Source organism: Salvia splendens, chromosome 6 (genome assembly GCF_004379255.2).
Source record: "Salvia splendens isolate huo1 chromosome 6, SspV2, whole genome shotgun sequence".
In the NCBI taxonomy this organism is placed as follows: domain Eukaryota; kingdom Viridiplantae; phylum Streptophyta; class Magnoliopsida; order Lamiales; family Lamiaceae; genus Salvia; species Salvia splendens.
This window is the reverse complement of record NC_056037.1, coordinates 4,907,624-4,932,930: the sequence shown is the minus strand read 5'-3', so window position 1 is coordinate 4,932,930 and position 25,307 is coordinate 4,907,624. Positions and strand designations below refer to the sequence as shown.

Genomic DNA, 25,307 nt, shown 5'->3' with positions numbered 1-25,307 from the left:
GAGTAATTTTGATGATATTTACTGTATATAATAATAATAATAATACGATTAACTATTTACATAATTACCTCAGTCCCGAGGGTAGGCAAAAAAGTAATAAGCGAAAAAAACGAATTCAAGGAAGCAAAATGGAAGGCGATAGTATAGAAGATAACCATTATAAATTTATAATTTTTGACCAAAAAACATGAAAAAAGCTACCCACAATTTTCCATTTTGCTAATTTTTATATGCTACTGCATAATTTTGGGTTTCACTGTCATCCATTAAAAACCCTGGATCGATCAAAAAATTCCTTCAAAAACACTTCAACACTTCAGTGAAACTCACTTTTGTCTATGTCAACAAAACCAAAAAAATGCGCCCTTCTCCTTCATTCATCCATTCCTGTCGTTTCGTCTACTTCATTTGATTTGAACATAAAAATACTCTCTCTCTCTCTCTCTCTCTCTCTCTCTCCCTGCCAGGTTATATATGTGACATTGGTGAATACAACTTACCAATATATATTGGAATTTAGGGACATTTAATAACTCTCTGTTTCGTGGCGAATCTGGAGGGTTTTGAGGTTCTTGGTGTGACCCTTCTCATAAAGGTACAATCTTTGGATGTTTTATGCGAAAAAAATCCTATCTTTTTGTTGTTTTTTCAGATGGGATTTTGAGCTTGCTCTGAGATCTGTCTGTGCAAGCTATTGCTTTTCTTCATAGTTTGACGATTTGTTTGTATTGGTATGGGGTGTTTGGTAATTTTCCCTTATTGCTGCTGATATAGGGTGTTTGGTAACATTGGTTCATTTTTTAGAGAATGCAAAATTTTCAAGGTTTGGTGTGAAATTCTTGAAGTAGACGTTTGTTAAATGAATAGTAATTAATGCAATCTCATTGGTGTGTTTAGCCCAAAGGGCTAAGGGTCTACAGCCTCTCTTCTTAATCTCTTTTCCCCTCTCTATATTCTTTGCCTCTTTATTGAGTGGCTGGATTTCATCTTTTTGTATATCACCTATGATATGTGATGTGTACTTGTTTGGAAGCTTTTCAACTCAAATCTATTTATTGCTGCTTTTTGTTGTATATCTACATTTTATCTCTCTTGTTTTAGATCTTCAGTTTTGCTAAGGTAATCTCTTTAATCTTTGCTCTGAACAAGGATTTTATAGTTTTTGTTGGTTCAATCCTTCTCACACATTTTGGAATCTATGGAAATACTCCTTATATGTTTCTTGTGATAGTTGAAAGAGCTTTTTCATTTCATTGGTTATTCAAATTAATTCAAATCTAGTATCTTGTGAGAAGATGTTGGCGTGAAGTGAGATATCATTCATGTTATTGGTTCTTTGTTTCTTGTACCTATTGCAAAGTTATAAACGTTCTTGTGTATTTGCTTATCGAAAATTTATTCCGTAGTCTCAACGATGGAGGAGGAAATCTCATGGGTTAGTCATTGTATTGACAATGTCGACAGTGGCACTGTGGGATTTGATTCATTCTCGGATCTCAATGAAGAAACCGACAGGGACGTTAATGCGGTTTCTATGGATCTAGTTCTTCCCGATGATCTACTGGAACGGATATTATCCTGTCTCCCTATTGCTAGCATCTTCAGGGCGGGTTGCGTGTGCAAAAGATGGCACGAGATAGTGACATCAAAGAGGTTTCTTTGGAACAATTCTCATGCATTGTTACACAAGCCTTGGTACTTCATGTTCACGAGCTCTGACGAACCAATTGGTTATGCATACGACCCCATTCTCCGAAAGTGGTATGGTATCGACCTCCCCTGCATTGAGAAATCCAACTGGTTCGTTGCTTCATCAAGCGGACTAGTTTGCTTCATGGACAATGATAGCAGGAGCGAGCTGTATGTATGCAACCCGATCACCAAATGTTGCAAGGGGCTTGATGAGCCTCCTGGCCCTAAATTTCCAGACTACAGTGCTTTATCGGTCTCTGTCAACAGAGTGACTCAAAGTTACAACGTATCGATTGTCAAATCCAAGCAGGTCCCTGAGAACTTCGTGCAGTGGGATCTCTCCATCCATCTCTACGATTCAGAAACGAGGGAGTGGCTGACGGATCTGACAGAGGTTTTAACAGGGTGGAGAGCCGGTGACGAGAGTGTGATATGTGACGGGGTATTATACTTCTTGATCTACTCCACCGGAGGCGGTGGTCCCGACAACCGCCATGGCCTTATCATGTATAACCTCAGAAGCCGGTCGCCTTATGGCCTCCTAATGAGGAGTTTCATCCCAGTGCCGTGTTCTCTCACATGCGGCCGCTTGATGAACCTGAACGAAAAGCTCGTGATGGTTGGAGGCATCGGAAAGCACGATCGCCCGGGCATCATTAAAGGTATCGGGATCTGGCTTCTGACAGGGAGAGAGTGGCAGGAGATAGCCCGGATGCCCCATAAATACTTCCAAGGCTTTGGGGAGTTAGACGACGTCTTTGCCAGCAGTGGGACGGGCGATCTCGTATACATTCAGAGTTACGGGGCGCCCACGCTTCTTGTCTTCGATTTCAACCAGAAGCAGTGGAAGTGGTCTCAGAAATGCCCTGTGATCAAGAGGTTCCCCCTTCAGCTCTTCACCGGCTTCTGCTTCGAACCAAGACTTGAAATCGCGCCCTAATCGATATCTAATCCAATTCGACATGAAGCAGCCATTGTTTCTGTAAGTTCAAAATATGCTTAGGTGAATGCTATGTTTAAAATGTCCATGCCAAGATCATTATTCTTTACATTCACAGATATTGAATTCACAATTGGTGAAAATGTCAACATTATTGTCTGTATTTTTTTTCCACTGCTGCTGTCCTTAATCTAGATTGAAGAATGATCTGTTTTCATTTCTTTTTCCCCCCTGCTGTGTTTCACCTATTAATGGGAAGTAGTACATTATCGGGTATGGATGGTGTATCACACTATCAGAGTGTTGTTCAACCATTCACTGCACATGGGGCTGCAGGCAGTCCTCACCAATTCTCTCTCTCACTCACTCACTCACTCCATTTTATGGTAATTTAATTGACCATTTCCAATCGAGCTCCAAATTGGGCTAGTTTTAAATGGGCCCAACAACTTCTTAACTGGGGTTGACTCCATTTTAAACTTGTGCCATTTTCACAGATTTTCTTGAAAGTTTAGCAATTTTTTTGTATTTTTAAGTTTGGTCATTTTATAATGTAAATAGCCGAAAATAGATAAAAGTTTTAGTGTGTAGCCAGTCCTATAAAATTGAATTTCACCAAAATTAAATTCTAAGGTGCCAAGTTAGAATGTATAAACAGATCGAAACAGTGTCATTTTGTCATAAAATACATAAAAATTCCAAATTACATGGTATTAAAAAAATTCACATAATCAATCATCAAAACAACATCATTTTGATGTGTTGAACCTAATTTTATCATATCATCTCCGCCTTATTTATGAATGTAACTGGGCATACCACACATGGTGTTATTTTGCAATAATATTTGATCGAGGAAAAATTGACTACACACTAAAAGTTTATACTATATTTTTTCACTACATTCAAAGTTGATTTGTAAATATTTGAATTGGCCTATAGTTGGTATATCTCTCGGCTATTAGCCCATTTAATAAAGGATTCAAATGAAATAAATGATAAATTTATAATAACCCCTATATTTGTACATTGGGATATTAGTTAATTCCTAATTCTTTTGTTTTATCTATAAACTATCACTTGTCACATGTTACAATCGAGAATGACCTGAACTACCCACTTGAATAATATAATTTCAGAATTTATGATGCATTTACACAAAAGCATATACAAATAAGTGAGAACCCGAATTGAAGTTCAAAATATGTTGATGGTTTTGTGAACAAAATACAAAATGAGGAAAAGAACAAACCTTGAATTTATAAGTCTCGTAGTATTAAATATTGGAGGCGTGGAGGAGTGACACATTAATCACCCAATATCTACCTATCTATATGTGATCTAGCATATGGACCACACTGCTATATTTACATGCAAATTTTTTGGTTTCGACAAAAGTTCACCACGCCTTACCTTACTACAAAAGTTTATAACATACCATCTCACTTAATTTTATCATTGTTTTAGCTACCTTAATCATTCTACACGTGTTCTACCTCACCGCGCATTGAATTTTGAATTTTTCGCTTGTAGTAGTTCTTTAAGAATGACCTAACTAAAGTTCAAAGGAATCATAGTTTCTTGAATTTTTAATTTATTTTTAAATTTAAATTTGTATTTGAAAGAAAAATATTTTCACAACATGCATAAATCATGTACTAATGTCAAGTGAAAAGTAGGGATGTTAATTAGGACAACCTAGTGGATTTCTAATCAATCCTATTCGGGGTGCAGGTTAATAGGACTAGAATTTTATCGGGTTAGAAGTTTTCAGTCTTAATCCTAAATGTTTGAATTTCGGACTAGCCCAACAGACTGATCGGGTGGCTAACGATAAAATAAAATGCACAATAATGAAAAATAGTCATATTTATAAAATATAAGACATTTAATTAAGATACTATATGTTTAAACTCAGAAATGAATAAATACTAATAGCTTAAAATATATGACATAGCATAAATATGGCGTTTAATAAATCTTGAGTTATTAAATGATTTAACATAATCATATAAAGAATAGATTATGATAGATTGGGTCATTGCACATCTAATTTAAGATTTGCAAAACCAAAATTAAAAACAATTACATGTCATTATATTTCAAAGCATATTTTATAAAAATTATCACCGGGTGTTAAATCAATTGTCAAACAAAACGGATTAATAATATATAATATTACATTTAGGTCCAACCCATCGGACTAGCCTATCGAATTCCAGATCAGCCCTACTCGAATTACAGATTAATCAAGTACGGAATAATCAAGTACTCCTATAATTTAATTAGGCCAAAAATTATGTTATTACAAAATCCAGTAAAAAAAGAAAAAAATACAAATAATTAATCGATAAATTTGAGTACTCTATCATCGAAAACCTAGATTAAATCAAACAATAGAAGCATGAGATAAAGCCGAAATTTTCTGAACCAAGACAAAGCAAAACAAACGTGTCGAGTCGCCAACATTTTCTTACACAACCTCAGAAATTGTTCTTCCCAAAAAGGGCCAAAATTGCCGATAAATGTCCCATCAGATTACGTGCAGCTGAAGATGTTAGCCATGGTTAGGATCAACCCCACCCTAAATTGCTTTGCTCATCCGTAGCCATCGCATGCATTCAAAGCGTTTCAATAAAGGCAGCAAATTTCCCCAAGAGTGTTGCTGCAATAAAGCGTTAATCACATGAGAGAGAGAGAGAGAGAGAGAGAGAGAGGATTGAGCTCAAAAGCAGCTGCATATTTACGTACATCAAGACAAAGAGAGAAACAGTGATCAGCGCGTGTGCTTTTGTCAGTCACAGCGTGTGCGTGTGACGAAGAAATGTCGCCGCCGTCTAGTACCAATAATTCGTAGAGAGAGCGAGAGAGGAAATGAAGAGGGAGGAAAAGGTAAAGGAGGGAGAGGAGAGGGAAAGGGGTGAATTAATGGTGGAAAAGCTGAAGCGCGGTATTTCGATAGGGAAAAGAGAGGGAAAATCCACTCCATCTCCCACGTGGAAATTCGGCTTACTTCAATCTGATGGAACCCTAATTCCAGAATCCAACTTTTCCCCAAATTCGGACACACTCTCTGCTCGGAAATTGGGTGCCAATCTGTGGGAGATGGAGCCCCAGCTCAATCACCGAGTCGCCCACGTCAACAAAAATGGGCCTATTTTGACCAATCACACATTGCAAGATTTGGATGAGGCAGCATCACCGTCAAAGCAGGTCAAATTCTTGAAACCTTGTTGTTTTCTTGGTTGATTTCTACTGGAAATGTTGCTTTTTTTGGGGCTTGTTTGTTTTATCTTATTTCTTGATGAAAAAAATACTACTCCATTAATATAGATACAAACATTACAACTATGGGGCCACAATTTTGCACTCTTTATGTTGTTTTATCCCTATTCTACTTTTGCAACAATTGGGACCCCATTTTGTTTATGCTTAATGGTTGAACTTGCTCTCTGTCTTCCTCTGTAATCCACTTGGGTTTATGGTTGCTTCTGCAAACTTGTGTATGTGTTTGAAAATCCGGGAACCTCTCTTGCTTCGATCTCCTTCAACTTAGAAGCCTTGACACATCTTTCACTGTTTTGATCCTAGTTTGGAGCTTGAGGTTACATCCAATCTTAGAACTTGTGATTGTAGCCCCTATACTGATTGTTTCTGATACGGAGACAACCTCAGCCCCGACCGAAGAACAGACAGCAGAGGAGCCTCGCGTGACGGAGGCTGCCGCAGACTTCGCGACAGCAGAGGAAGAGGCACGACCCTCGGAGGCGCCTAGGATCAGTGAACGGCCCAGGAGGCAGCCAAAGCCGATTGTGCGATATGGAGACTTTGTGTCTCGGTGACGCAGCATGCTTCTTTAGTTAGGATAGATTAGTATTAATTATTTTAGTATTTATTTTCCGTTATTTTATTTACATTATGGATTCTTTTTATTATTATTTTGAGTCGAGCCCAATAAGCTCCTTTCCGGGTTTTGTTGGTGATTCTTTCCCAGATCGCAAAAAAGAGTCGAATCATCTAGGGTCCTTAGAATATAAAAGGGAGTAATTTATGAATTGAAGGAATGAAAAAAATCAAATTTCACTTATTTACGTCTTTATCTTTCTCGCACAAACCCTAGTTGGAGCTGATCTCGGGGAAAGCTCGAGACGTCCAGTGTTAATTCCTCGCCGTCGATCTCTCGTCGACGTCGAAATCTTGTTAAGGGGGGAAAGCCCTTAACAGTTTCTCTCTATTTCCACAGGAGACGGGCGGTATTAGTTTTAGGAAGCAGCTCACATCTTCGCTGGCGCAGGATAATCGACCTCTGTCCCCTGCCAGCTGCTCTAGCTCAATGGAGGTGGTTTTGATTGTATACTAATTATATAGATTGAAAAGGAAACTGCATTTTGTTGCTCTTGCTTTGGTTTTCATGATGATTGGTTAATTTATTGTTACTTGCAGATGGCTCTTCCGCGTAGATCTGCAGTTAGTCCATCAAGCCCTGCAGTGTCAAATGGAAAATTTGGAGAGTCGAGTTATAGCCTCAAAACATCCACGGAGTTGCTTAAAGTGCTAAATAAAATTTGGAGCCTCGAAGAAAAGCATGCATTGGACATGTCGTTGGTAAGAGCTCTGAAGAGGGAACTGGAGCAAACCCAGGCACGAAATCAAGAACTGATGCAAGAGAAGAAAAGAGATCAGAGTGAAATCGATCATTTAATGGGGCAAATGACACAGTACAAAGTTGCTCGAAAGAAAGAACAACAACGTATCAAGGATACAGTGAAGTTAGTCGAAGACAAGCTAGAGGATGAACTGAAATTAAGAAGACATTCAGAGAGTCGTCATCACAAGCTGGCTAAGGAGCTCTCGCAGATGAAGTCATCGTTCTCTAATGTCTTGAGAGAACTTGATCGGGAGAGGAAAGCACGGATGCTGCTAGAAGATCTCTGTGATGAGTTTGCCAAAGGGATAAGAGATTATGAGCAAGAAGTACGCCTCGTTAAACAAAAATGTGGCAAGGATCAGATTGGAAGGGAACAAAATGACCGATTAATTCTTCACACTTCTGAAGCCTGGTTGGATGGACGAGCGCAGATGAAGCTAGCAGATGCTAGCAACGTTTCATTACAACAATCTGCTTTGGACAAGTTATGCCTCGAGATTGAATCCTTTCTTCGAGAGAAACAATCCGATCATTCTGGGACTAATGTTGATGTGTCCACAAAGACGCCATCTCAGAGCCGTGCACTTGCACATTCTCTGGAGTCTTTTCATTTGAACGAGCCTGCAAGCGCTCCTTGGCGAGTGAACGATGAAGACGACTCTATTGGAATGACCAGCCATCGTCCCCATCTTTCTAGAGGGTATAGTTTGAAGCAAGCGAATGAGGAAACAGCCTCTGATGGTCGTAACAAGGAAACAATGGGACCAAGACCAGGCAATGAGAAGCAACATTCACGGAGGGGATCATCGGATCCGTCCTGCTCCCATGTTCAGCTAGACGATGAGAAGCATCACCAACAAGTGAACGAGGGATCAACGAAAACCAGAAACAGGAACTCATATGACACGAGTCATCACCTGATGCCTAAGAAAGGCGAGATGTTGCAACGATGTGCTCGGGAAGGAAGGACAAGAACAACTGATGCTGATATGAGTCTTGGGCATCGCGTTGACCCATCCAGAAAGTGGAAGTCTGAGGTATCAGCGGGAGATCCCGAGATCTCCGAGTCGTGTGGGAGATGGGAAAACAGTGCAAGACCGAACACGTTGAAGGCGAAGCTGATGGAAGCAAGGCTAGAAGGGCAGCAGTCTCGTTCTACCAAGGGTTTGTCGAAAGTTGACTGAAAAATGCCACATTTGTAGATTCAGCAACTATGTAGATTAAGGAGGGCCCTTCCCTTTTAGTCATGAAGAAATCATTTTGACAATTTTGATATCAGTTAACTCTGTTCTCTGTAATAATGTACGTATAAAGAGTTCTGTAATTTTAGTTGTTTCTTTTTAAAAATAAAATTTGCATAAAAAATCAGTATCTGCAGTAAAAAATAGATTGGGCTAATTCGAAAGCCCAAGGCCCATAATATACACCATATCCCTTGACTTGAAAGCGTCGCTCTCTCTTTCCTTGTACGTACACCGTTTCTCTCTCTATAAAGTATAAACCTTCTCGCTTTGGAAGAATTGAGCACACGGATAACGAGGGAGAGAAATTACCGAAAGAGGAGAAGCAATTAGCCGTCGGATCTAAGGTTTTAACTTTGCCGACATGCCGAAGAACAAGGGGAAGGGAGGCAAAAACCGGAAGAGAGGGAAGAACGAAGCCGACGACGAGAAGAGAGAATTGGTTTTCAAGGAAGACGGGCAGGAATATGCGCAGGTCATGCGCATGCTCGGAAACGGCCGCTGCGAGGCCACCTGCATCGACGGCGTCAAGCGCCTCTGTCACATCCGGGGGAAGATGCACAAGAAGGTTTGGATCGCCGCCGGCGATATTATCCTCGTCGGTCTCCGCGATTATCAGGTACTGCTGCAAATTTCAATCTTTTTTTATTTTATTTCTTGATCTTGAGCTGTGGGGCGTCTTGTAATTTGGATGATTTTATCATCTGTTGATTAAATTAGTTGTCTCAGCTGTACGTGTTAGGTTTCGGTTTGAAGTTTTTATTACTGTTATTGATCATTGTGCTGTCAAAATTTATTCGTTCAGTTTATCTGCCAAGTTTTCAATTCATGTTTTAGCTCTTGTTAAATGGAGGGGAGATTTGTTTTACTCTTGAACTTTGGATGTTCACCTTTTAATTGTAAGTTTTCTGTTGAATTCTGACGATCTTAGAGGAAGACTGTTTTATGAAAGTAGCGTGGAAAGTTAGTGTTTATGTTCTTTTTCTTACTTACTGATTATTTATTTTTGTATCCATGAATTCTCAGTATATTTATGGCCCATGAAGGAGTCTTTCGCGTTTATTCCTTTTGTTATAGTGTTTGATTCTATGTTTGTGGATTTAGATGGAGACTTGGTAGAGAGTCAAAAGATGCTTCTTTTTCATTGATATTATTCTATAGTCATGGGGAATTTGTAAGCTTTATTTTCATGTGTAGGCCTCGGTGTTGATTACCCCTCCATTTGTTTGGTTCTAGTTTTGTGGAGTTGGATGGAGAAGTGGAGGAGGATTCAAAGAATAAGAATGCAATTATGCTTGTTTTTTCGTATTAGCTCCATCATCTAGTGTTGCTTGCTTGCTAAAGCCTCTGCTTTTGAAAGATGTCTATCTCTATTTACCCAAATTTCCAGTACTATAAATTCTAGATGGATTGAGTGGTAAAGAGGCGATTAGAAATTAAGACTGCATCCTGATGCTTGTTTATCATATTCTTGCTTTTACTGCCTGCTTGTGTGTTTATAGTTGGCCGTATTTGGTTTAATCTTTGTAAGCTGGGCTCGATATGCTCATCTAACCTCTTTTTCGTTGCTACTAGGATGACAAGGCCGATGTGATCCTCAAGTACATGCCAGATGAAGCCAGGTTGCTGAAGGCCTATGGCGAACTGCCCGAGAACACGAGGCTCAATGAGGGTATTGCTGGAGGACTTGATGAGGAGGACGATGGCCCTGGTGATGATTACATTGAATTCGAGGACGAAGACATAGACAAACTCTAAAGAGCTTCTGAGAATTGTAATCCTATCTATTTTATTTTTCTTTCTAAGGTAGCATTTTGCATTATTCTAAGTACTAAGTTAGAGGATTGTTGTCTACTATGTGGTTTGATGAGAATTTGTGTGGATTTCTCTGTACTGTTTTTGTGGTTGATGCAATAATAGTGAGATATATAATCCACATTGTCTCTCATTTCAGAATCAAATTCAACACAAGTAAAAATAGAAGCCATTTATTAGAATATGACGAAGTGAAAAATGCATACATATGTCCTATTCTATATTACAACACCAGATCTCTGATCTGTGATACAGGATATATAAATATTTTGACATGCATATATATATATATATATATATTAAGATGTAACTGGTCTGAGGCTGAGATGAATGTAAACACTGCAAGCTTCTAATCAGTTCCAGAAAGCTTCTTTTTTATTGATTCTATCTCTTCTGACAGTTCCTTTCTACTTGACTGCATGAGCGAAACATTCCATATAAGCTAAGCATCAATTACCAGAGAATACAACTTATATAAATGTATTTTGAGAGGATTGATTGGGTAGCGTACCTTGAAGAGCAGGTAACGGTACACAAACCACACAGTGTATCCAAGCCCGACCAACTCCATGATCTTGGGAAGCTGATGACGAGTATTCATAGAAACAAGTGACGTGTTGGTCAAAAGGGAGATAAATTAACCATGAGAAAAGAACCAACATAGAAAAATGGTGCAACTACATGTTTTCCTAGTAGAACCTACCAATGGAACCCTGTTAATTGCCCCAACAACTGTGGAAGTTAACCAAATTGCAACAATTGATCCACCACCATTTTGCATTATTCTAAGTACTAAGTTAGAGGATTGTTGTCTACTATGTGGTTTGATGAGAATTTGTGTGGATTTCTCTGTACTGTTTTTGTGGTTGATGCAATAATAGTGAGATATATAATCCACATTGTCTCTCATTTCAGAATCAAATTCAACACAAGTAAAAATAGAAGCCATTTATTAGAATATGACGAAGTGAAAAATGCATACATATGTCCTATTCTATATTACAACACCAGATCTCTGATCTGTGATACAGGATATATAAATATTTTGACATGCATATATATATATATATATTAAGATGTAACTGGTCTGAGGCTGAGATGAATGTAAACACTGCAAGCTTCTAATCAGTTCCAGAAAGCTTCTTTTTTATTGATTCTATCTCTTCTGACAGTTCCTTTCTACTTGACTGCATGAGCGAAACATTCCATATAAGCTAAGCATCAATTACCAGAGAATACAACTTATATAAATGTATTTTGAGAGGATTGATTGGGTAGCGTACCTTGAAGAGCAGGTAACGGTACACAAACCACACAGTGTATCCAAGCCCGACCAACTCCATGATCTTGGGAAGCTGATGACGAGTATTCATAGAAACAAGTGACGTGTTGGTCAAAAGGGAGATAAATTAACCATGAGAAAAGAACCAACATAGAAAAATGGTGCAACTACATGTTTTCCTAGTAGAACCTACCAATGGAACCCTGTTAATTGCCCCAACAACTGTGGAAGTTAACCAAATTGCAACAATTGATCCACCACCATACAAAATCACAGTAGTTTTGTTTTCAACAGCATCCCACTGATCAAGAATCATCATCAAACAGTCAGAGGCCAGAAGCATCAAGTATTGAAGAATTGTTGGGATAGTGTGTTATCAACCTTTTCTTTGAGGTCATTGAACAATTCATTGGTATCAAGAGAGCTCTCCTCTGACGAAGATGCCTTGACGAGGAGCTGGGAAGACCTCCTAGACTCTGTTTACAATGGCAGTACCCCAATTTCAGCAATAATTATATCAAGTGAAAACTCCATTGAATATATTCAGAGCAAGTCAGTCATCACATTGAAAAGTACATTGCAAGTAGTGGTTCCTCTCCCTATATCTTGTAACTCCGGGAGAAGTCGAAAAGTTTGCAGGTCGTGGTGCATCAAAAACAACAATGCAAAAGTAGTAAGTGGAGTTTCTGATGCATCAAGACCTACAACTACAATTGGTAAGGTTGGAATAACCACACACACATTCATATACAATGTACAACAAAGTTGATTGATTCAAAGAGAGCCAAAAGACTACACTGTGTTTAATCAGTGAATTCCATGAACATTTTCAAGAAACCTTTTCGACATATACTAACCTTGCACAATTGCACATTATACAAAATTTATAACATAATTTAAAAAACGAATTTTATTTGTTGTAACAATATTATTCAAGAATCCAAGTATATAACTGTACTATCAAAAGACAGTCAATAATAAATACAGAGTAAAACTAAAACTCCCAATTCTACAACAGGTCAGAGCACAATAATGATAAAGATTGGACCTTTGTGTAGCTTGAAGGGAGTGGCGGAAAGGGTAGGACGTTGGGGCAAGGGGCAGAAGACGGCGGCGGGTCTGGCGGCGGGGAGGCGGTGGAGCAAGATAGGGGTGGCCGCCATGGAAGTGGAAGCTGCTGCTGCTGCTGCTGCCGCTGCCGCTGCCATTTTGGGCTAAAGCTCAAGGAAGTGTGATTTCGGCAAATGCTATGAAAATGGTGGCTTTTGCTATTATTGCTAAGCCTCTCTTTCTTTATCTCCAAAGATTTTATGGAAAATGAAATTTTTAGGGATATCCACAACAATTTTCAGGGGTCAATGTTGACATGGCTCCATTGGCTGACACGTGGATAATTCAAGCTTTCTGATTGGTTGGTTTCCTATCTTGATAATATGGTAAATGAATTTGATAATTAACATCTTTCATTACAAATTTTGAAATGTGTGATTTTTTTTAATACTAATAATTAACACAATCGTAACCCCGCTAATTATAACATCTAGCTAATAATTTTCTTTAAGTTGAATACACTTTGTATATCTTTCTCCTATATACTAATATACATATGTGTTCACACACAAAATATAGGATATAAGAGGAAGTGAATTAAACCAAAGCCACTAATCCAACTCATATTCTTGGGGTTGATCGAAGTGTAACAATTGGGCCGAACCAGCTGAAAGCCCATTAACTGTTGAGCTAAAATTAGGGCTTGTGAGCTATTGAAATAGAAATTCCTCTGTGTAAGTGTAATTGCAAAAGATTAATAGTGTCTATGATAAACAAATGAGTACAACATCACTCGAAATTACTGATACTTTAGAAGGAAAGGTATACAAAGTGTCTTTATTGGTAAAATATACATAATTTCTCTCATTAAATTCCACCAATACTTCTATAAATTGAAATTTTGTATTTTAACGATGAAACACAACGATACAATGTTCCCCTCTCAACTAATAATAGGTGGGAAGTAGAGTAACAACAGCCACGACATAAACGAAGAATAATTATTGATTACAATTTTGAAAAAAGAAAAAATAAGCACAAAGCATTTTTTTGTCCTTTTAGAAAAGAGCATTTACACGAATTATTAATAGGCAGAAATTCAGGTAAATCGAAATTAATGACTACATAATGAGTAAGCATTAGATCATGGGCATATTTCCGTTGAAGTCCACGTCAACCATGTATGGAGACAAAATCATATGCAGTGGTCTCACTATTCCAAGATATGGGACACGTCATCCAATTCCAACGATTCCTACTCCGCCACGTCCTCCACCTGCAGTTTTCTCATCTCAATTCTAAGAGCATCTCCAATGATTCTGGACATGCAATAGCCCTTCCATAGCCTTCCCACTGCCACATTATTTACACTAAAATCCTTATGCCACATCATCTGGACATGCAACTGGACATGCAATAGCTCTCCCATAGCCCTCTCATAGCCTATCCACATCACTAATAACAATTATATAATTTAATTTACAATCGTGGCAACATACGAAATTTAATTTACGAGACAAATACAGGAAAATTGAATAATAATATTAAAAGTTATAAAAAAGTACAATAATTTATAAAAAAGTACATTAATTTTTAAAAAATACAAAAATTTAAAAGTACAAAAAAAACATAAAAAATCACTCCTCGCCGCCGTCCTCGCCTCCGTCGTCGCCCAACCCTTCGTCGTCGCCGCCGCCGCCTCCGTCGCTACTCCCGCTGGTATCCCTCTGAAACCCCGCCAATTCTTCACGCATGCTCCGGAGCAATAAGCGAGAAAAGTCTTCTCCTCGGGGTCTACCGCCGTACGGAAGACGGCTAAGGTCTTCACCATTTGAGCGCACGTTTGTTGACGCGCGAAGAATTTGAGCTCATCGATGGACCTGCCGAGGGGGGATGCCGACTGGACCTCCTGGGAACTCGGGGTGCCCCCCTCGCTTCTCGTTGCGCCTGCCTTTGGCCAACCGGGCGAGGTCGGCGACCGAATGAACGAGGGGTCGGGAACTCCTGGGCCGTCTCGGGGAGGTCGTGGGAACCACCGTTGCTTCCGCTATACTTACCGGTATAGTTCAGTTTCTGCTTCTTCGGCCAGCCAGCCTCGACACCTGCCCGAAATTTCTCCGACTCGTGGAGCACAAGGTAGGAGGTCCAGTAGGTGAAGTCGTAGTACTTCCCGGGATCCGGGTAGGTTCTCTCCACAATCCTCCTGCAGTCCTCCTCTGTTTGGCCACTGGTCCGCATGCGGAGGGCGTTGGCGTACAAACCCGAAAATCGAGAGACGGCAGACCTGATTCGGTCTCAGCATTTCCGGCACTCCTCCCCGGTGCGCGGTCTCCCTTCAGGGCAAAATGCCTTGTAGGCTGCGGCTACCTTGGCCCACAAGTTGACGATCCTCTGGTTGTTCGAAACGAGAGGATCATTGCAGACACTCACCCACACCTTGGCCAGCGCAACGTTCTCCGGGTCCGTCCACTTCCTCCGGACCCCGCTATCCTCAACCGGCTGCGACGACTCGCCGATCTTCTTAGTCTTGCCCTTCTTCTTAGGGGCGCTCTGACCCCGCCCTACTCCCCGGCTTGGAATGGGGGTTTCCGGAACCTCGTTAATATCAAAACCCAACTCCTCTAAGGAGAAGCTCTCAAACGGCGTGTACTGTGCATCCGTTGGGGTCGATGTGTGCGAAGAACCGGTGGAAAAATCAAAAGCCGGCTGATAGACGTTTTCCCCCCGGGCGTCCCCTGCGGCGGTGGCATCATCTGCTGCGCCGGTGGCTGCATCCCAGGTGCCTACCCCGGCATCATCTGCATAGAGGGTTGCATCGGCGGTACCCCCTGCCAAGCCGGCAAACTTCACCCGGCGACCATCGGTGGCATCATTTGCTGCCACAGGTACATGTTGTAGTACCCGGTCATCGGAGGCCAACCACCTCCCACGGGAGCCGGGGGAGTCTGAGACCCGGTCGTCACTGGAGTACCTTCGTAGTTGTTCTCCATTTCTTATTGTTGATCTTGTCCAGAAATTAAGATAGAGAGAGTACTCGTTAATACAAGTTGTGCGAATGAAAATGACGTCCAAAGCGCGTATATATAGTGTTTCGAAAAATTTTAAAAAAAATAAAATTCTGACGCCGATTCGGAGCCTACAATGGCGCCGTGAGAGTCGGCGTCAGAATCGACGTCAGTCCAAGAATCGGCGTAGGCGCGCCGGTTTCGCTGACGCCGGCTGCAATGGTTCGGCGTCAGCATCGGCGTCCGTAAAAAATCGGCGTGCCTACGGCAATGCTCTCGTCTTTGGTGTATGGCTTGCCCCGGTTGGACCCAGAACCAGAACCAGAGCCACCGCTACCGCCAGTGCCACTGCCCTCGCCACTCGGAATGCCGGCCCCACTGCCCGTGCGCCCACCGACGTGGCCGGTGCCACGACTGCCGCCTCCGCCCCGACTGCCGCTACCTCCTCGGGTCAGAACAGGCGTTTCCACCCGTGCTGCCGGCGTATCTGGGATGCCGGAACTGAGCAGACCCATCATAGTATCAAATGCGTCTTGATCTGCTTCGGTGAACGGAGATTGACTGGCTTGGAAAGGGGAACCCGGACGCGGCTGGTGAAGCGCATCTAGGTTGGGTCTGTAATCTCCAAATGCGGAACGACTCAGATTCCGCTGTAAAGGTGGCGGATGGATTTTGTAAAAATGGTGAAAAATAAGTGGTGTGGAGTGGTATTTATAGAGGGGGAAAAAAAAAATTTGACCGCAGGCCGCGGCGGATGTCCGCACTATAGTCGCCGCGCCTATAGGCGCGGCTATGTCCCCCCGCCGCGTCCTCGCCCCTCACCCGGTGATCGCACGTCCGCCGTCTCTCGCCACGTCTGCCGCGTCCGCCCCCGGGGCGGACAACCTCGCCACTATAGTCCGCCCGCCGACCGCCCACCCTCGCGGCTATAGCCGCGTCCACTCCATAGTGGACACTCTTAATCACTTCAAGGATAAATAAACACACGAAAAGAGTCGCTCATCCATCACTAGTAAAAAGGCGAGGGTGAAACAGTCTTTCTGTATCGGGGTGAGAGTATCTATTTCTACCAAACAGTGCATCCTACTTCACTTTGTCCACAGAGAGTATGAACTTTAAGTTCAGCACGAATTTTAAAGCATTATTGTTAAAATAAGAGATACAGAAAAAAAGTTTTTTTAATTATTTTTAGTAAAAATGAGTCATACCTCATTAAACAGAAGAAAATTTTTAAAATTAAAATATTCATACATTTTAAAATTAAATGAAAAAAATAAAAAATGAAATAGTGCATACTACCTCCGTCCCCGAATAAGAGTCGCTAATTTCTATTTTTGGCCGTCCTCCATTAAGAGTTACTCTTCATTTTTACCATAAATGGTAGTATGCCCCACATTCCACTAACTCACTCCACTAACATTTTATTATAAAACCAATATAAAAATGTGGGTCCTACAATCTACTAACTTTTTCAACCAACTTTTCTCTACATTTCTTAAAACTTGTGTCCGGTCAAAGAGCTACTCTTATTAGGGGACGGAGGGAGTATTATTTAACGATAGAGGGAGTAATACTAATATGGAAGGTAGGAGGCGGTGGCCCCAATCCTCCGGATTCCAAAGGATCCATGAAATCCAGTTAAATTGGCCAAGGAGAAAGGTCGAGTGAACACGTCACCAACATGTGCGTGGTTGTAGCAACGCCCTCCGTTGATCTATCTCCAGCGCACCCGTGTACGGCTGGATATGAACTTTGAATATACTTATATTTTACTGCCTCCCCATTATTTTGAGTGCCAGCTCAACGAACACCCACCAGCCCCCATACGTATAAAAAACAATTATAAATATCATAATTACTTAATTACTTGTAACACGTGTCAATTCGCCAGCAAAGCATGTTATGCGGTAATTATATCCCGCAATTTTAAGAGCATCTCCAATAGGTTAGGACGTCAAATAGCCCTCAAATAGCCTTCACACTGCCACATCATCATCACTACAATTCTCCTGCCACATCAGCTTGCCACATCAACTGGACATCAAATAGCTCTCACATAGCCTTCACACTACCTATCCACATCACTAATAACAATTATATAATTTAATTTACACTCGTATCAACATACGGAATTTAATTTACGAGACAAATACGGAAAATTCGAATAATAATATTAAAATTTAAAAAGTACATTAATTTTTAAAAAAAAGTACAATAATTAAAAAAATTACATTAAAAAAAGTACATAAATTTGCATAAAAACTAACGCCTTGCAATCCTCCGCGCCCACAACTCTTCAACTAAATTCTTTTGCAGTCGAATATGAGCCTCCGTCTGATGCATGTCGACATGTGCTTGGAGGAGGGCTTCTTCATCGTGCGGTACCCCACCTCGTACGTTGGCGGTGGTGACGCTGTGGCTTGGACCTGCTTCATTATCGTCGGTGGCCCAATCAGTCAGTTGTACACCTTCATCTTCGACGATCATGTTGTGCATGATAATACAGGCGTACATTATATCAGCAATGCAGTCGACATGCCACAAACGCGTTGGTCCCTTAACTGCAGCCCATCGAGCTTGAAGCACACCAAATGCGCGCTCCACGTCCTTTCGCGCCGACTCCTGCCGCGTCGCAAAGTAGGCCTTCTTCGGATCTGATGCGCACCGGATCGTCTTCACAAAGACGGGCCACCTAGGGTATATCCCATCCGCCAAGTAGTAGCCCATATCATGCTGGTTGCCGTTGGCGACAAAACTGATGGCCGGACCGATGCCCTGGCACTGCTCGTTGAAAAGGGGCGACGAGTTGAGGACGTTTAGGTCGTTGTTCGAACCGGCTATCCCAAAATACGCATGCCAAATCCACAACCGGTAATCAGCCACGGCCTCGAGGATCATCGTGGGATTTTTTCCCTTGTAGCCGGTCGTGTAAAACCCCTTCCAGGCAGCGGGACAGTTCTTCCATTCCCAATGCATACAATCTATGCTGCCTAGCATTCCCGGGAACCCGTGCTGATCCCCGTGCATCCGCAGCAGATTTCGGCAATCTTCGGGGGTAGGCTTTCGGAGATACTGATCACCGAATACTTCGATCACGCCCTGGCATAAATACTTCATACATTCGATGGCAGTCGTCTCACCGATGTGGAGGTATTCGTCCCACATGTCTGCCGCGGTGCCGTAGGCCAACTGCCTGATTGCCGCAGTGCACTTTTGAATAGGGGTGTGGCCGGGTCTGCCAGCCGCATCGTGCCTGAAGCGGAAATACAGATATCGCTGCTCCAATGCGTTAACAATACGCATAAATAAGTCCCGCCTTATCCTAAAACGACGCCTGAAATGGTTGGCGTCAAAACGCGGCTCCTCTGCGAAGTAATCTGTGAACAGGCGCTGATGTGCAGCTTCATGATCACGATGCACCACTTGTCGACGGTGGACAACTGGTCGTGGGCGAGGTGCCGCCGGCTGCATATAACTCTGCATCCATCGATCAACCTCACGGCTCGTATATGCATCTAGCTCTTCGTTCATCATACGCTCGTACTCATCCGCATCCCCACCACTACCACTGGCATTACTCATTTCTTAAATTGATCTTGAACAGAAAGTAAGGTAGAGAGAATACTCGTTAAAACAAGTGGTGCGAATGAAAATGAGGTTCAACGCGCGTATATATAGTGTTTTCGAAAAACAAAAAAAAAATTTAAATCCGACGCCGGTTTGGCGCCGATCCGGGACGCACAATGGCGCCCGTGAGGATCGGCGTCGGAACCGGCGTCAGCGCGGGAATCGGCATGGCGACGCCGATTTTGACGCCGATTTCGCCGACGCCGGTTCCAATGGTTCGACGTCAAACCGGCGTCGGCGAAAAATCGGCGTCGCGGTGGTGACGCCGGTTATTGGAGATGCTCTAATAATCTACAAACTACATAAAAAATTGGAAATCTTGAATACTATTACAAGCTATTCTGGACTATAAGCAAATTTAATAATATTTAACTTTTCCATTCATGAGTTAGGGAAAATATTCAACTCATTTGGAATACTAAAATAAATATGGGAAAATCCAATAATATCCTTGTTTACTAATCTAAAACGAAAAACTGTCAATTTCGAATGTATGCTTCTGCATAAATTAAATTAATAAAAATTAAATTTTGTGCTAATTGGTATACAATAAAAATTTATCGACAGATCTTTTCGATGTATGCTTCTGCATAAATTAAATAATAAAAAAATAAACTAATATACGTGAAAATGCACCACGGAATAATGGAAATGGCGAATTAAATGAAAATATCATCTCGTTTCACATTTAATCACAATATTTTTGTACAGAGACACGTTTTGCGTGACGTGGCTTGTTTGCTTGGCCTTCCCTCCTCTCTTTTTCTCTTCCTGCTTTCCCTTTCTCTCTCTAAAACTTCACTGTGCCAAAACACATCTGTTGAGAGAGAACTGAATGCTATCATTTTGCAAGCATAAACTAGCTGTCCAAATCACATTTCGCCTCCAAAACTCCGAATTTACATTTTTCCAGGTACATTCAATCCTGAGTTTTTTCGACTCAGCTGAAATTTTATCTAATTTGCGGTTCTATTCTATGCTAGCTGTCGCACTGAATTTTATCTTGTTGTTTTCTGGTTGGAGCGCGTTTATGTGTGAATATTGATCTTGGAATTTATTTCTCGTGTTTACATGGTTACTTGGAATAGTTAAATCTGCTGAATTTTCAAAGAGAAATAGTTGAATGATATAACCTGTTGAATTTGGTATTTCTGGTGAATATAAGTAAGGATTATGGAATAGCTGTAGCACATGTTTACTAGAACTCGAGCTTTCATCTGTATGTTAAATTTTGAAAATCTCAGGTGGCTAAATTGCCGTGTAGATGAGTTTTTCATGATTTCACACTTTCAGTTATGGAATTTTGGTGTTAGAGGGTAGATTTGTCATTTCACACCCTTTTGGTGCTTGGACTGCAGTCGGTAGTTTATTTTGCTACAGTTCGGGATGGATGGGATGATTAAAAGGACGGCTAAGCCCCTGGATTTTCTTCCCCTTTGGAACTTTGGTGGTTAAGTCATACCAAACCGATTAGTTACCACTTTACACTGACTCTGTTTCAGAACTACTTTAGGAATTTCGGAATTGAACTTAAAAACAGTATACCACCAATTTTGGTTCCTCATAATTCACTATGTTTCCAAAATTGTGTACGAGTGTAAAGTGTTGATTGAAAATGTAATATATCAAGAAATAATCTATTATAAAGTCATTACCTTATGCTTTTTACAATTTCGTGGCATTAATAGGCACTTGTGTTTTTCCACATTGACTTTGTTATCTTGCATAAAGTACTGGAAAATTATTGTCAAGTCTTTACTTTTATTATCTTCCTTTAACTTTCATGATTCAGCATTCTGCATGATTGTATCACTGCTGGGTAACTGATCTCGGTGTGTTCTTAGTTCGATAACATTAGCTCAATGTCTTAGATATTTTGTACTTTTTTGTTTTTTTGAACAAATGTGCTTTACTTGATCCTCCGGCATTATGGTCAACTCTGTAGTGGATGTGTAGGTCAATCATTTTGATTTGTGATATTAGCTAAATTTTTTCTATTATGGCAGCCTATTGAATCTTGTTATATTACTCGACCATTACTGGGCGGAGTATCAAGAGTCGTTCCCGAACACATCATGGGAAACAGTGAAGAAGGGAAGGGTACCAAGCTGGAAATATCAACTCCACCTGCAGTGGTGAGTATATATAGTACTCCCTCCGTCCCGGCTAAGATGACACATTCCTTGGCCGGCACGGGATTTTAGGAGTTGTTGGTTAAAGTGTTTAATTGGAAAGAGAAAAGGTAGGTGTAAGTATTAAAATAGAGAGATAAAGGAAGATGAATATTTTAATAGGAGTAAGAAAAAGTAGTCGGGTGTATTAATGGAAGAGAGAAAGTTTCTTAAAAAGGAAATGTTTCGTCTTAGTTGGGACAAACTAAAAAGGAAAACGTGTCATCTTAAGCGGGACGGAGGGAGTAACTGTTATTGTTGTAATTTTCTTAGTGTTCATTTATAGCTGCAGCCGTCTTGCAATGCTTGTATAAAGAAGGATCAATGCATTCTATATAGATATGCTCGAGCCAGCTAGGTTTATTTGCTGTTTTCTTTTTCCTGAGGAGGTTTAAATTGGTTTCCAATTGGCAGGATCAGAATAACATGCATATGTATCCTGACTGGGCAGCAATGCAGGTTAGTCTTCACCAATTTTCATGTACACAAAAAAACAGGTGCAATAGAAAAAATAATCAAGCTATTTTCTAATGGTTATTGTGAATGTTTATCTATCAGGCTTACTATGGTCCCCGATTTGCTGTTCCACCATATATGAACTCGGCTGTAGCTTCTCTGCATGCACCACCCCCCTATATGTGGGGCCCACCACATGTATTGCGGTTTCTCTAAGAATTGAATTGGTCTTATATCATACACTAGTGTGTTTGGAATATGTATAAAGCTCACAACACCGAATTGGTTTTCTCAGTCGATGATCCCTCCTTATGGAGCACCATATGCTGCTTTCTATGCTCATGGAGGAGTTTACGCACATCCCGGAGTTCCTATGGTAAGCTTTAGGCAAACAAGAGGTCTACTCCCTTTGAAGCTTCTACTGATAAATTGTTTGTTAGCATTACAATGTAATTAACATATACTCTGTATGTGCTTTTACGTGTAGGCTGGTACTGCTATGAGCGTGGAAACGCCAGCCAAGTCATCAGGGAATACAGATGGAGTCGTTGTGAAGAAATTGAAAGAATTTGATGGGCTTGCTATATCAATATGCAATGGAAATGGTGATGGTACTGAAAATGGAACTGAGCAAAGACAGTCAACAGACAGGTTTGTGGAGTTCAAGGGCAGCAATGTACCTTAAATTACTCAGTAGTACTACTTATCATAGGGCATAATTCTGTAGTTGAAATCAAGGAATGCATTTTTATGGTTTTCTGATTATTTGGATTAATGTATTGCCTAAAATGCTCAAATTTGGTTATATGGACAGCGATGAGACTGGTGGTTCCAGTGATGGAAGTAATGCAGTTGCACCCGGCCAGGTAAGGGATCTATCTTACTAGATGAGAGTTTTCCTGTTCTTTTATTAGATACTAGTTGCGTGTTGTCTTAAATGCATTGCTTATAATTTTATTCTGTTTCGTTTGCAGGCTAATCAGAATGGAAAGAAGAGAAATGGACAAGGATCTCCGAAGAAAGGTAAAGCTTTTTTCGTCATCATTGTTAATGTACAGAGCTAATTGTACATATTTTGAGTATGTCAAGCCTGTGAGCCTCGCAGCTTTCAACCACAAAATGCACGAGCATACCAAATCTATTTGCTAAACCTGCTATAATGTGTTAGTTTATTTTGATTTGATCTCTTGTATTTGATGCTTTTAATCAGAAGATGGGAAGGCTCCTAAAAGCAGTTTAGCTCCTCTTGTCGATGTTAGCCAAGCTTCTGGGAAGATGATGGATGTGATTCCTCCTGCTAATAAGCCAGTGAAAGCTGTGAACGTCACATTGGAAGTCAAGGAACCTTCCCCAAGTGCAATTTCTAGCCCAGCTAGTGTTCCACTCCACTCGATTCCAAATGACAACTGGATGCAGGTGTGCTCATCAACTTTCTTCAGTTGCATGCAACTTCTCTTATGCTATTTCTCATCATAATAGCTGGTTGCAGAATGAAAGAGAGTTGAAAAGAGAGAGGAGGAAACAGTCCAACCGGGAATCAGCAAGACGATCAAGACTGAGGAAACAGGTACGACTCACCACAAAAGATTACATTAATCTAGTGATTTCCTCGTAAGATATTGAGTTCCTTATCACCTCTTTTGTTAAGTGGTCGTCTTTCTTTGACACAGGCTGAGACTGAAGAACTAGCTGTCAAAGTTGAAGCACTAACTTCTGAGAACATGACCCTCAAATCCAGGATACATGAATTAATGGAAAGCTCTGGGAAACTAAAGCTTGAAAATGCTGCACTAATAGTAGGTTGACACGCGAGATTTCTTTACTTTCTTGTCAGCTGTCGATATTTTTTCAATCTCATAAATGACCGGAATTTGTAGGAGAAACTAAAAGAAACTCAATTAGGTCAGAGAGAGGAGGCAAATCTTCACAATATTGATGACCCGAGGCTGAAACCAGTGAGCACTGTGAACCTGCTTGCCAGAGTTAACAACTCGGATTCATCTGACAATAGAAATGAGGACAGTAGCGATTCATATGACAACAGTAGCCGTCATGGAGCTAAACTCCGTCAGCTTCTTGACAGTAGTCCCAGGACTGATGCTGTTGTTACCGGTTGACGCTCCAACTCAGCTTCCATCCCTCCTTGACTTGAGCCGATCCGGTAACTTTTAGCTAAACTCCGTCAGCTTCTTGACAGTAGTCCCAGGACTGATGCTGTTGTTGCCGGTTGACGCTCCAACTCAGCTTCCATCCCTCCTTGACTTAAGCCGATACGGTAACTTTTCGCATAATACCGTCGAAAACTACCTCTAACAACTGTAATAGTGTGTGGCAAGTATTGGTAAAAGAGCCCCGCAAGTGTAGTTTCATTGCAACTGATTTTATCTCAACAAAACTACCTCTGATAGTTGATAGGGTATAATGCATTTGATTTTTAGAGATGATTGCGATAATTTGAGGCCCTTCGACTTCGACCGAGTGAAGGAGATGATGTGTAAATAAAAATATGGGGTATTTTCATTTTAAGGAGGGTAGGCTTAAGCCTTTACCCAAATTTTTATTTTTTATTTTTTATTTTTTATTTTTTATTTTTTCTATTGCTAAAATTTTTAAAACTTATCTTCAGCTCTTACCAAACTGATGTTTTTTAAGACTAAATTATCAGAAATTGTATGTAACAAGGGGCTGAACAATCAAGAAATAATAAAGTGCAGAGCATGAAATATATTAATGGCTATCGAGATGGGGAGGAAGAAGATGATTTGCCTAAAAATGTGCTCCACTAAGTACTAAAACAATTACTATTATTATATTCAAACCTTCCTTGTAAAATGTGTCCAAATAATAAAATGTCAGTTTATTGTCTACTGATATAATTACCTCGTAATAACTTTTTAAAATTGTACGATTTATTTGAAATTTATGGATTTCTTTAAAACTTTTACTTTATTTAGCAAAATATTAAATTAATTACTTAGTTTCCCATTAATAATTTCAACGAATTCTAAATTTTCTTCTCCAGTGTAACTTTTCCTTTTTCTTTGCAAATAATTCAAGCAAACTCAAAATTTGTTTTTATAGCGACTTTAAACCATAAGTTAAAATTTCTCTTTTTTTCTTTTAAATTTAATTATGCAAAAACTTTTTTTTAGTATATTTATTAATTTATTACCAAAATTTCTCTACCCCTTTATGAAAAATTGTCTAATTTTTTATTTTGGTATATCAGCAAAATTAGTGTCGTTTATATTAATGGAAACATTTTTACCAATTTTTCTCTTATTCAATTGTACTTCACCTATTATTTCTCTGTATTTCTATAAATCCATGGACCGACCTCATTATCTCCACCCCGTAGGAACTACGAGATCACCCCAAGG

The 25,307-nt window shown here is 40.4% G+C and overlaps 6 protein-coding genes across 13 annotated transcripts; 4 read left to right on the top strand and 2 right to left on the bottom strand.

Moving 5' to 3' along the window:
- The first annotated feature begins 202 nt into the window (after positions 1 to 202).
- LOC121807131 (F-box/kelch-repeat protein At3g61590-like) lies at positions 203 to 2,849 on the top strand. 4 transcript variants are annotated; one of them, XM_042207327.1, is made up of 2 exons: positions 203 to 583; positions 1,405 to 2,849. In XM_042207327.1, the coding sequence occupies exon 2, from the start codon at positions 1,415 to 1,417 to the stop codon at positions 2,630 to 2,632; it is 1,218 nt and encodes a 405-aa protein (XP_042063261.1). In that variant the 5' UTR covers positions 203 to 583; positions 1,405 to 1,414; the 3' UTR covers positions 2,633 to 2,849. The 4 variants fall into 4 exon arrangements, with proteins under 4 accessions (XP_042063261.1, XP_042063264.1, XP_042063260.1 ...); XM_042207330.1 differs by having other exon boundaries at positions 203 to 595; positions 1,465 to 2,849; XM_042207326.1 differs by having other exon boundaries at positions 203 to 595; positions 1,407 to 2,849.
- A 2,441-nt stretch (positions 2,850 to 5,290) lies between these two features.
- Positions 5,291 to 8,627, top strand: LOC121806695 (uncharacterized protein At5g41620-like). 2 transcript variants are annotated; one of them, XM_042206817.1, is made up of 3 exons: positions 5,291 to 5,845; positions 6,876 to 6,971; positions 7,076 to 8,627. In XM_042206817.1, the coding sequence occupies exons 1-3, from the start codon at positions 5,507 to 5,509 to the stop codon at positions 8,462 to 8,464; spliced, it is 1,824 nt and encodes a 607-aa protein (XP_042062751.1). In that variant the 5' UTR covers positions 5,291 to 5,506; the 3' UTR covers positions 8,465 to 8,627. The 2 variants fall into 2 exon arrangements, with proteins under 2 accessions (XP_042062751.1, XP_042062752.1); XM_042206818.1 differs by lacking the exon at positions 6,876 to 6,971.
- Positions 8,628 to 8,744: 117 nt separating this feature from the next.
- LOC121806697 (eukaryotic translation initiation factor 1A-like) lies at positions 8,745 to 10,457 on the top strand. The gene is made up of 2 exons (XM_042206820.1): positions 8,745 to 9,140; positions 10,097 to 10,457. Exons 1-2 carry the CDS (start codon positions 8,886 to 8,888, stop codon positions 10,277 to 10,279), a joined length of 438 nt encoding a protein of 145 aa, XP_042062754.1. The 5' UTR covers positions 8,745 to 8,885; the 3' UTR covers positions 10,280 to 10,457.
- A 25-nt stretch (positions 10,458 to 10,482) lies between these two features.
- On the bottom strand, positions 10,483 to 11,285 carry LOC121806698 (protein CURVATURE THYLAKOID 1A, chloroplastic-like). Its single transcript, XM_042206821.1, has 3 exons — positions 11,040 to 11,285; positions 10,848 to 10,919; positions 10,483 to 10,751 (listed from the first exon to the last, which is right to left on the bottom strand). Exons 1-3 carry the CDS (start codon positions 11,283 to 11,285, stop codon positions 10,686 to 10,688), a joined length of 384 nt encoding a protein of 127 aa, XP_042062755.1. The 3' UTR covers positions 10,483 to 10,685.
- LOC121806696 (protein CURVATURE THYLAKOID 1A, chloroplastic-like) lies at positions 11,259 to 12,917 on the bottom strand. The gene is made up of 5 exons (XM_042206819.1): positions 12,667 to 12,917; positions 12,000 to 12,094; positions 11,812 to 11,919; positions 11,620 to 11,691; positions 11,259 to 11,523 (listed from the first exon to the last, which is right to left on the bottom strand). Exons 1-5 carry the CDS (start codon positions 12,824 to 12,826, stop codon positions 11,458 to 11,460), a joined length of 501 nt encoding a protein of 166 aa, XP_042062753.1. The 5' UTR covers positions 12,827 to 12,917; the 3' UTR covers positions 11,259 to 11,457.
- A 7,121-nt stretch (positions 12,918 to 20,038) lies between these two features.
- Positions 20,039 to 24,494, top strand: LOC121809857 (common plant regulatory factor 1-like). Of its 4 annotated transcripts, none has more exons than XM_042210684.1 (12): positions 20,039 to 20,213; positions 21,307 to 21,435; positions 21,886 to 21,930; positions 22,030 to 22,125; positions 22,223 to 22,303; positions 22,415 to 22,578; positions 22,742 to 22,793; positions 22,902 to 22,950; positions 23,138 to 23,343; positions 23,417 to 23,494; positions 23,598 to 23,727; positions 23,805 to 23,997. In XM_042210684.1, exons 1-12 carry the CDS (start codon positions 20,136 to 20,138, stop codon positions 23,861 to 23,863), a joined length of 1,167 nt encoding a protein of 388 aa, XP_042066618.1. In that variant the 5' UTR covers positions 20,039 to 20,135; the 3' UTR covers positions 23,864 to 23,997. The 4 variants fall into 4 exon arrangements, with proteins under 4 accessions (XP_042066618.1, XP_042066615.1, XP_042066616.1 ...); XM_042210681.1 differs by having other exon boundaries at positions 20,040 to 20,213; positions 23,141 to 23,343; positions 23,598 to 23,723; positions 23,805 to 24,494; XM_042210682.1 differs by having other exon boundaries at positions 20,042 to 20,213; positions 21,343 to 21,435; positions 23,598 to 23,723; positions 23,805 to 24,494.
- The last annotated feature ends 813 nt before the right edge of the window (positions 24,495 to 25,307 follow it).